This window comes from Pseudonaja textilis, chromosome 1 (assembly GCF_049901715.1).
Source record: "Pseudonaja textilis isolate UNSWEBS1 chromosome 1, rPseTex1.2, whole genome shotgun sequence".
NCBI lineage: Eukaryota > Metazoa > Chordata > Lepidosauria > Squamata > Elapidae > Pseudonaja > Pseudonaja textilis.
The window spans coordinates 187066357-187077983 of NC_141990.1; the positions used below are offsets into that span (position 1 = coordinate 187066357).

An 11627-nucleotide genomic window follows, 5' to 3' on the forward strand; every position below is an offset into this window, starting at 1 on the left:
GACCAACTCCCAGAATTCCCCAGCCAGCTTTGGGAGTTGAAGTCATCCGGGCTAAAGTTGCCAAGGTTGGAGACCTCTGTTCTAGAACACTTAGATATGTAAAATTGAGGCACTGAATTGTGTAAAACATTTGTATAATAATTACTGTTCTGGGCAAATCCATTTTAACCTCAAATCAGTTCACAGGTTAACTTAGACACAGGAAGACATTTTTCCTCAAGTAGATTTAGCTTAATAGCTTCATACAAAAGAAAAATAATCCACGCTTGACAAATTTATTGCGCTTTGATGCCCTTTCTATGGTGAAGGCTCTACTGTCATCAGTGGGAGAGAGTTACCAGGCCTACTGCAATCTATTGGAGTTTGAATCTACTCACTGGGCTGCTATTTTAATAAATTTCTTCAAGAGTTGAACACGCTTGCTGAGCTGGGAGCAAAGACAAATCTCGGTCACGACCCAGAACTGGATTTCATTAAATCTTCGTAAAAATAAATCCAGATTGGCAGTTGTCTTTTTAAAATTGTGCCGCCCAAATGTATGGTAAATCAGTTCCAACTAGAAAACAGAAGGGAAGAGGGAAAATGGAAGTCATTAAAAATCTTTCAAAATGCTGTGTTTTGGATGAAAAAGACTGAATTAAATATCTTTTGGTTTGTCTTCTAATATGGAGGTTAAAACAAACTATAGTTGTTTCATTCTGCGTGAGTTGCAAAGTGAAGCTTCTGCTCTAAAATATAGGTTTGCTTGTAGTTTTGTCTTTATTCCCTCACTCTCACATTCTCAATCAAGATGGATATTTTATAAGTTAATAAGTTAATAAGTTAATTATTTCTTCCCATGTCACAATATAAATGGGTGACTATTGTTTAAATAAAGTAGAATTCCTATATTCCAAAATCTTCCAGCATAATATAAGATCTGCTTCTTCTCTATACATGATTTTTATGATTAAAAAGGCATAAAGTCAATTAAATTTGAAGATAAATGATTTGCATATATTTCATTTGTGGGTTTTTTCCCCATAGATTTGCCCCCCCCCGCTTAATAATTCATTTAAGAATTATTGTACAGATATATATAGATCTTCAATCTATCCTACCACTTTTTGATATAAATGTAGACCGCTTAAAAGCTTATAGACATTCTTTTTACCTCATGAACACAGTTGAAAAGTTCCCATTCAAAAATGGTCATTTGGTATGCTAGATCTTTAGAGCTCATGAGTTCAAAAGTTCCCATCGTCCCCGTCGATGGGCCTTCTTGTTCCTGTAGTGGTACCTAGGACAAGTAAGAATGTAATCCTAAAAACTAGAGAACTTTGCTGTTCATCAGAATTCATGCTCCTTTTGAGATTCTCACTTTAACATGTGACCACTAGTCACAACACTGAAGAAGTGAAATGCAAGACTTTCTTTGGAGGAAATAATTTCTTCAAACATAGCAGAAAAAGCATGCCTATACTACAACACAGAAATGCACAACTTATTTTGCTGCATTACCAAATCTGGTAAATCTGATTCATGTCATATATTCATATACACAACATAACATAATTTTAGGGGCATGTATATCTATTGTATATACAGTACGACAAAGGCATGCACATATTTTTAGGTACACAACATAAGTAAGAAAGAAAGCTATTTCTATTTGTTATCTAAGTTTAAAACTATATTTAAAACAATTACCCAATGGAAGCCTTGTAGAAAGCACTGCCAGTGCTCATGGGAATGAACATAAATCAATATCTTCTGCTCAGCTTTTAAACCATTAGACTGATTGAGGAATGCCACTTCAGCCTCGATTCTCTCTTTAATGTAGGAAAAATATTGCATGCTGCTGTTGCAAGGATTACAGAGCTCAATGCATGAAAAATTAAAAACATGCTAAAATCTGTCTTTAATTTCCCCCCAGATTTTCCTCTTCTGCGAATAAGGCTTCTATTTTTCTATGTCATTCTCAGCACTTGTTGAAACATTTTCTTTTGTTGATGTCTTAAAGCAGAAAGTGGTGCTTTTTTTCTCTTCCTTCTCCCTTTTTTATTTCTCTGCTGCTCCGCTACCTTTCTGGTTTCTTCTGATTCTTAATTTGAAAAGATTCCTTTGGGGTTTAATAGAAAGATAGGAAGCCAAGGACTGCTGGAGAAAGATGATTATAGAATGAAAAAAAGGAGGCACATCACATGGATGCTCAGCTCCTTTGTAATTAAGCCAAATGTAAGAATCAACATCTCGCCCTTGAAAAAATTTCCAAAATGATCTTACCCATTGGAAAAAGGAAAGAAAAAGCAATGTTAGAAAATGGGAAATGCACATGAAATGTTTGCCATTGCAGTCTGCAAGCCTTTTTAAACATTCCTATTGAGAGGTGTTTTCTGAACTTGCTTGTTTTCTTGCAGATATTTTATTACCTTAACCAGGTAACATCATCAGTGCTAGTAAGGATTGGGGTTTGCTCTCAGTTTATATTCTGGTGGCTTGTCTGTGTGGGTGGGAGATGGTCTTCGAGGTTCTTTGGTTGGGCTGTTTACTGTTGGCTTCTTTGGCAACTCCTTGATTGAGGTATTATTTACTTGATTGTGGATCTGATGTTAACCTTGGAGTTAATCTATGCTGATCTGGGAGCTGACTGCTGGGTGGAGAGATGTTTGGATCTTTTTGTACCATTTTTGGTTGGTTGACTGTCTCTTTTGCATAGTTTATAGATGTTGTTAAAGTCTATGTGTCTATTGATGGCTAATTTGTCAGAGTGCCAGGCTTCTAGAAATTCCCTGGCATTTTTTGGACTTGGTTTGGTTTCAGATTGTGACATTTTCCCAATTGAAACTTCTAGGGTTGCTGGGTCTTTACTTAGGATGTTTAGAAAGGCTTTAGTTGGCTTGTCCCAAAGATGCTTTTTCAAAAGGCAATTGGACTTTCTGGATTTTCTTTGAAGACTTTTCGCTTCTCATCCAAGAAGCTTTCAAACATCTTCAAAGAAAAAGCAGAAAGTCCAGTTGCCTCTTGAAAAAGCACCTTTGGGGCAACCATGACCTGAAGGACTGAAGAATCTTCATAGACCTTGAGCTGGTTTCTGTGCTATGCCACTAGTCGGTTGGTGATTTCTGAGGTATTTTTGACGTATGGCAATGTAATTCTTTTTAAGGTTTATGTTGGTTGTGCTGTATTGGGTCGAGTGGTCAGGGACTTTTTGATAAAGTTGCGTGGATATCCATTTTGTTGGCATATATTGTATCGATGCTCGATATCTTTCTTCTTCTGTTGCTTAATACTGTTATTGCTTACAATAGCAACATCTAACAAGAAGCAACATTTCTGATCCTTTTTGGCTTGTGAACTGCACACAGTCACAAGGCAGTACTTTACATATAAGTACAGTAACTATATTTTCTTGGAAAAATAAAGGAGAAGCCTGAAATCTGAACAAGCTTCATAAGGATAAAAAAGGACAGCTTTCTGAAATAAAGGACCTTCTTTTATAATAAAAGACATATGGTCACTGTACTTATAAGGGATTTCTGAGGGGAAAGGAAAGAAGATGGAACAGTTGGTATTTTGGAGTTTTTCATGTTTCTATGACTACCATGAATATAACATTAGAGAAGTCTTAAAGAATAATTTATTCCTGACACTTTAGTTACAGTAGTTTTAAAATATGGAGGCTTTCTGGGATTATATTTCTTCCAGAAGGACTTTCCTTCTGAAACTGAATGTAAAAATGGTTCTGTACTCTTTTAACATTTTCACTTTTGTTTCAATAGTTTCACTTAATTCCTCAATTCTAGAGGCAGCTACATTTCTAGGGTTTTTTTATTCCACCAGAGGGCAGTACAATCCATTCATGTTTGTTTTCTTCCTCTTTTTCATGTTACTTTAAAAGAGGTATCCAGCCACTCAGTAGAAACAATCTTAGAATATATTTGGAAGAATGCGACGGAACACTAGCCCAGACCAGGCTGCGTTTCTTCTCTCCTCTCTTTTCCTAGCTGTGTCATAGATGAAAGATGGAAACTTCTTGTTTAGTATCTATGGAGATTCTCAGTAAAGTTTTTAAGAGGCAACTGGACTCTGTTGTTTTTTTTTGAAGATTGTTTTGCTTCTCATCCAAGATGCTTCTTCAGCTCTGACTGGATGGCAGGGAATCTGCAAGGACTTATACTCCTTGCAGACAGCTGGTCATTTGCATTCTTTTAGATGGTCAGTAAGATCACTTGGAGGTTTATCTGTGTCTTTAGGGTTATCTGAGTAGTGCAAATGGATGTGGAGCCTTCTTGGAACTGCTGAAAGGACTGTGTTGTAGATTGGATATAGATGATGTCCTTCTCCCTCTGTTGAGAGGGGGCTGTTCAATTTTGACATAGATGGCCTCTTTGACCCCTCTTTCAAACCAGTGATCCTCTCTGTCCCAAATATGCACTTCGTTGTCTTCAAAAGAGTGGCCTTTGTCTTTTAAATGCAGATGGACTGCTGAATCTAGTCCTGATGGGTTTGTTCTCCTATGTTGTACCATGTGTTTATGAAGGGGTTGTTTTGTTTCTCCAATGTATAGATTTGCACATGGCTCATCATATTGTACTGCATATATCACGATGCTTGGTTTGTGTTGGGTGTTTTATCCTTGGGTGGACAAGTTTCTACCTTAGTGTAATCTTGGGTTTAAAGTGTGCACGTATGTTGTGTTGGCTGAAGATCCTCCTGAGCTTTTCAGATATTGTTTGTATTTCTAATTTAAAACTAAATGCAATACTTTGAATTATTTAGACTATAAACATTGGGGCTGTACCACACTTCAGGTTCCAAGTGGAAAAGGTACTTTGGTGTCTGCAGGAAACTCACACAGATCCATCAGTAACTCCTTAAACCAGCCACATCTCTTCCCAGAATTGTATTCAAACATGCAGTGCACCTCTGCCTAAAGGTGTTCTTGGCTTCAAGAACCATAGTACAGGTACTACTACAGCCACTTGGGTACTGCAAAGAACTGTCTTACTTTTGCATCCAAAAGTGCACAGCCGTAGGAAATATATACCAATACATTGTATTGCATCTAATCCAAACGGAGCTTTTTTTCAGAAGGCAACTGGACTTACTTGTTTTTATTTTTTGAAGAAGTCTCTCTTCTCATCCAAGAAGCTTCTTCAGCTCCGACAGGATAGTGGGGAATGGAAGGAAGGAATGTCTGCAAGGAATATAAATCCTTCCATTCCCCACTATCCTGTCGGAGCTGAAGAAGCTTCTTGGATGAGAAGAGAGACTTCTTCAAAAAATAAAAACAAGTAAGTCCAGTTGCCTTCTGAAAAAAAAAAAAGCACCTTTGGGACAACCATGACCTGGATGACTGAGAGCCCCTACAGACGATTGCATCTCATTAGATCTCATCTCATTACTACTCTATTTTCTAAGGGCAAAGTATTAGATAGTCCTAGCAAAGCTAGGATACCAAGGAACACTTGTGTACCATTCATTGCTATCAGGTGCCTAGAGGAATAGGCAGAATAATAGGCAATTGTTCTGTTCAATACTTCATTTCAATAGAATATTGGAAGGAGCCCACCATCTTCCCTGCCTGCAGGGTGGTTTTCCTTGCTTAGAGGCAGAGATGAGGCAATACACTTGAAAGCTGCCTTCTCATACAGGTAGTTTCTTGTTTAGTGACTGTCTCATTTAGCAATCGTTCGCAGTTATGATGGAGGATGAAAAAGTAACTTTATGAAAAACCCTTGCATTTTATACGTCTGTAAAGGTCTGCAAAGGACAGTTGAAATAGGAGCATAAGCACAGTCGCAGTTTCACTTAGTGGCCTCTTTGTTTAACAACTGATTTGCCAGTCCCAGTTATGGTCGTTAAACAAGGATTACCTCTACTACTTTCGCAGTGCCTGCTTTCAGCATGACTGCTCAAAGCAAATGGTGCAGTTGAGGTGGGAAGGCTATGACTACTTCTCAAAGTAGGCAGACATAACAATAGAATTAAAAACTCTAGTCATTAATACCAATTATTCCTTCTAGAGCAGTGGTTCCCAACCTTTTTTTCGCCCCGCACCCCTAAAGAAATTTCACTCGAACCTCGCACCCCCTGAAATAAATAATAAATAAAAATGCCAACATATAGCCAATATCCTATTATTTACCTGGACTTTTCTCGCACCCCCTGGAATATTGTCTCGCACCCCCAGGTTGGGAACCCCTGTTCTAGACTGAAAAACCTCTGTGAATACGTTTATGCTTGGTTTTCCTTGAACTACAGTCATATCCGCCCAGATTTCTCTTTTTTAAAAAACACACTATAACACTGAGATTGTCTTCTGCTCACTCAAAAATCCTTAAGTGCTGATGGAAGATAACATACACACCTCAAAACTCTCCTTAGAAATATTAGCATCTTTTATATCATGTGGAGCTGGTCGGAAATGGATACATTTAAACGTATTTGCAAGGTGCAAATATTTACATTTTTGCTTTTATTTTAAAGTATTTGGGATTTGAAAAACTCATTGCCTTTTAAGGAGTGGGAAGACTTTTATTTTATACTTACTTATGAAGGACAATAGCCTATCAGATGATTCATTAAAAATAAAACAGGAACCAGTATTAAAGCTTGCAGCCGTAACATTTCTGCTGACATAGATTGGCAATGAGAAGTGCTTTGAATGACCCATAAGAACCACAAAATACATTTAAAAAATCTACATCTACAAAAGTGGAACCCAGTGGAAGATGGTAGAATTACTTTACTGGGAAGTCCTTTTAAACATTTCTAATATTTAAGAAAAATATCTCAAATGTGGTCAACTTTAATAATAAGCCCTGTGGTATTATTTCAAAATATTTATTTATTGTATTCCTATAGTTTATTAGAATCCAGTCTATATGATACTGCTTAGGTCATAATGAACATACATTTTTACAATTGTTATATGACCAAAATAATTTCTGTATAGTAAATGTAAAATTATATCTCACTGTCTTATTTTCTGCCTTTATCAAATCAAGTCAATCTTTAGTGTAAGTCACTAACTAGTCACATTCCATTCCCATGTATTCATAGAAAATAGGTTTGGATAACTATTATGAAATCAGAAAATATTTATAATCTACTTAATTGTATAAAATTTGCTCTCCTTTTGCACAGACACAGTTTCTTCAAAGCCCCAAATGATATTTTATCGCAAAGGTACAGCAGAATTGCAGAATCAGACATGCTTATCTTATTCAGCGTAAGGGTAACTTGAAAGAATTGTCTGTTATCTGAGAAGCGTTTGGAACTGAGCAAAGGTACATACCAGGGAGTCAAATTGGTCACGAGGACAAGCAAAGAGGCGCCCATTAACACTGAGTGTCGTAAACACCGAAACATCATGAGGTTTGAGAACCGCCTTCTCTGTAAAAATGAAAAGCAGAAGAAAATTAAAATAGCAGAACATTACAGAATGGATTTCTCTCCACTGAAACCAACTCTTTGTGTAAAGAAGTGTACAGTCTAGTATCATGAACACATTGAACACTTATTGACTGATATGACATACTCTTAGCAAATTTGGTACATTAAGAATTTTGGATGCAGAGCTGGTTCCTATTCAAGTTTTTTATAAGTTTATTGTTTATATTCATGATACAAATTAATCAAAATTCTTTGCTTGGGAAAAGCAGATAAGTCATTTCAGTTTTGTTTCTATCTGCTCATCACAGTCTAGAACTTCCTCAAATACCACCCAGAATTGCTTGGTGAACTCTACCATTATTCTGGAGAATCCTCAGATATTCTGCATTTCAAGTTTTTATTTTTAATTAAGGTGCAGGCAAGTCTCCATATGCTTCCGTAAAACATCTGAAGCACCATCAAAGCCTTCCCTGAACTTTTCGCATTTTATCCCCCCAAATAAAAATAACATCTAAAACATTACGATTTATAATGCAGGAAATCTAGTGTTTAACAATTGTTAAATGATGTGATAGCCACTAGGTATAAAATAAGTTGATTAGGTTATCCTAGAAAGTTGTAAAGTTCTCAAGTCACAATGTAGTATATCAGTGATTTTGAGCAGGGATGCTCAAAAAAAGATGGCAGCAACAACCACGCAACTGAAGTCCTTCCCTTTTTCTATATATGCCACTGTGAACACGAAAATGCCAGACCGTCCGTTGTTTGTGGCTGCCATTTGAGATTTTTGACGCCCTCTGTCCTGTTATCCCGAACAAGTACACATAGTCCTTGACTTACAACTATTCATTTAGTGACCAAAGTTACAATGACACTGAAAAAACTGTGACATTTTTCACCGTTACAATCTTTGTAGCATCCCCACGATCACATGATCAAAATTCAGAGGCTTGGCAACTGGTTCATATTTATGACCACTGCTGTGTCCTGATCCCCTTTTGCGACCTTCTGACAAGCAAAATCAATGGAGAAGCCAGATTCATTTAACAACCGGGTTACTAACTTATAGATTGCAGTGATTCACTTAACAACTGTGACCAAAAAGGTCAGAAAATGGGGCAAAATTCACTTAACAAATGTTTCATTTAAAAATTTAAATTTTGGGCTGAATTGTGGTTGTAAGTTGAGGACTACCTCTCCTCAGCTTTTGTCAATCAAATGACAAAAAAAACAACAACCCTCCTTGCCTCTAGAATCAATATATTTCCAAATGAATTCATCCCTGACAATAGTTTTAATTAAGATAGATTTTTTAGGTGATATAACGGAATTGGCAATACTTCTCACTACTTATTTATTTGTTAAATGTGCACCCCTGTTTTCTGTCTGATAATGCTCATTATTTTATAGACATACCAGTGGTGCTTTATATATAGGAGATCTATTCTAACTAAAAAAATGTGAATAACAGGTCCTTGAAATGGCATACTTTATGCTTGCACCAAAGAGCCAGTTTGGTGCAGCGGTTAAGGCACCAGGTTAAAAATCAAGTGAAAGGGAGTTCTAGTATTACCTTAGTCATGAAGCCAGCTAGCTGATTTTGGGACAGTCCCTCACTATCAGCCCTAGAAGGCAGAAGCAGACCATTTCTGAAAATCTTACCAAGAAAACTACAGGGCATAGCTCAAGCAGTTGTCAAGAATCAACACTGATTTGAAGGCATAAAACAAAAAGGGAAAAAAATGTATCAAATTCTGTTACTATGCTGCGCGTGCGCGCGTGCGCACATACACACACACATACACACAATCTCTTCCCAAGAAGATATCACAGCTACCAAGATCTGATGTGTATTTTGCAAATTTAAATTCACAAAACAAGGACAAGAAAAATCATAGATATAAGGGCCCTCTCTGTCCCTTCAAATGTGAGGAAGAGATCAAATTATAAAAAGAAACTTAATTGTGTCCTAAATGTACAGCACTTAGCAGATTCACATTTTTAAATAATGTATTATAACATTATGGATATGTTCTGAGTGTGGAATAGGGAAACAGAATAATAATGTAATAGAAGTAAAGTAACGTAATATATTAGAATTGAGAGCAGGTGGCATCATCTGCTATCTGACCCTAACAGAACACAAAAAGCTAAGCAGGGTCAGACTTAGTTAAAATATGAATGGGAGACATTGAAAATCCTGTGGTTGCAGGCAAATTGGGTAGCTGGAAAATCAGCACAGTGACAATAAAACCGTCAGTCTTTTCTTTAACGCTAAGAAATCTTGCCTTAAGGAGTTAGCTCCTCAACAAAGTCTTTATTTTTTTATTTAAGAGATATCACTTAAGATTGCTAAAGCTTATTTCGTATTTTCTATACCTATTTTGACAAGAGCAATGCAGCAGATAACATATAGGCCTTAAAAAGAACAAAGGTATACCTGATCAAACCTTTACTAATAGATCAGCTTTTAAGCCTTTCCCTGGTACCTTTGGAGATAATGGACAGCAATTCCTGTTATTTTCAATTTGACAAATACTGAGGAAATCGTTATATTGATTCCACCATGATTTGCCACCTCAAGATATATTCAGGCAAGTTATCCAGATGCCTTACCTCCTGATGAACTCATCTTGACCAATATCAAGCCATCTCCAGAGCCCAGTTTGTCAGCTATTGAGCAGAGAACTTCTTTAACAGATGACAAAACTGGAATGCGGATCGTGGTGTATGTATGATCCACACAGTATACCTTGAATAAAACTTGAGACAAAAATAACACATTATGAAAGGAGGACTTAAAAACCTGCCTTGTCCTGTCGAACAAGATACTGTTATGATACAGTATCATTGAATAATAATGGCTCTCTCATCAAGCATTGGAAGAGTTGGAAGGGACCTTGGAGGTCTTCTAGACCAACCCCTGCTTAGGCAGGGTCCCCAAACTTGGCCACTTTAAAACTTGTGGACTTCAACTCCCAGAATTCCTCATCCAGTTTTGCTGGCTGAGGCATTCTGGGAGTTGAGGTCCAAAAGTCTTAAAAGTTGCCAAGTTCGGAGATCTCTGCTCCATACCATTTCAGACAAGCCCAAACTCTTCTTAAAAACACCCAGCGTTGGAGCACCCACAATTTCTGGAGGCAAATCATTCCACTGATTAATTATTCTTTTAGGAAATTTCACATTAGTTCTAGGACTAATGTCTAAACCTAGGACTAATATCTAAATTAAAATTAGTATCTTAGTTCTAATATCTTTCGGTATTATATCCAAGCTAGAAGTGACAGTTCTTGAGAATGATGGATAGTAGGCCAAAATGCTTTCCTCAGGCTTACTCATTACTTCCTCTTCCCCCTTAACATGATTAATTTGTTTCTGTCTTTGTGTGGATAGAAGGGTGTCCACAGGAAAGGTGGGTAGTTATTAGGTCAATCATGATATCATCATCCAAATGGCATAAATTATGCAATTGACCTAATTCAAGTCATTAGCATGTGTATTGTGACATCATTACGGCTTCTACTGTAGGCTTGCCTTAATGGCTCTGAATTCTTAAGAGAGTGGATAAGAAATGAAGACACCAACTTTGCAACTTAAAACAATACAAGCTTACATTTTGGGACTGATAATAAGGATTGACGTCACTGAGAACTAGGACATGAAGTGTTTAGGTCTCAATTCTCAGTTTAAATCTATCTACTCATATCCCATCTACATGTGAACAGCCATCTTCCCACTATCATTTTAAAATGCCTTCCTAGACACTGTTGATAAGTTTCCATTACTGTTAATGTGTGTCGTGGCCCCATTGGAGCCCGATTCGGAGTAGGAGTTAGAACTGAGATCGTCTGATGGGGATGGCACATTTCCCTTGGCATGTTTGGAGAGGCCAGAGGCTAAGGCGATGCTGTCCCGGGCCCCTCAGGCATTGGGGGAGGTGGTAGGCCGGGACAGAGAGCTGCCTACCCTCACAAACACAGGAGAGGATCGGCTGCTGACAGGCAGTGGTGCTGATAGGCAGAGCAGAACCTCTCTGATGTGGAACAGCTGCCTGCCCCACTTGATCCAAGGGCACGGAGAGCAGAGCATACCCAAGCCCAGAGAAGAGCTGCAAGGCTACATGGGAGGAAATTGCCCCACCCCTCCTCACCAGGAACACCTGGAGTGGAGTAACTTAAGAGGAAGCCGAGGGATGTTAGTCTTTGCCAGGAACAATTGTTTGCTTTGGCTTAAACTCCCCCGGCTTT

At 37.7% G+C, this 11627-nt stretch overlaps 1 protein-coding gene across 2 annotated transcripts in view; it reads right to left on the reverse strand.

Moving 5' to 3' along the window:
• RAPGEF4 (Rap guanine nucleotide exchange factor 4) overlaps positions 1-11627 on the reverse strand; it is a 164278-nt gene that overhangs the window by 11876 nt on the left and 140775 nt on the right. For both annotated transcript variants that reach the window (XM_087919936.1, XM_087919937.1), the window contains 4 exons: positions 9997-10143; positions 7283-7380; positions 1154-1279; positions 378-556 (listed from right to left, as the gene is read on the reverse strand). In XM_087919936.1, the coding sequence (XP_087776062.1) occupies positions 378-556; positions 1154-1279; positions 7283-7380; positions 9997-10143 (550 nt within the window). The remainder of the gene's footprint in view (positions 1-377; positions 557-1153; positions 1280-7282; positions 7381-9996; positions 10144-11627) is intronic.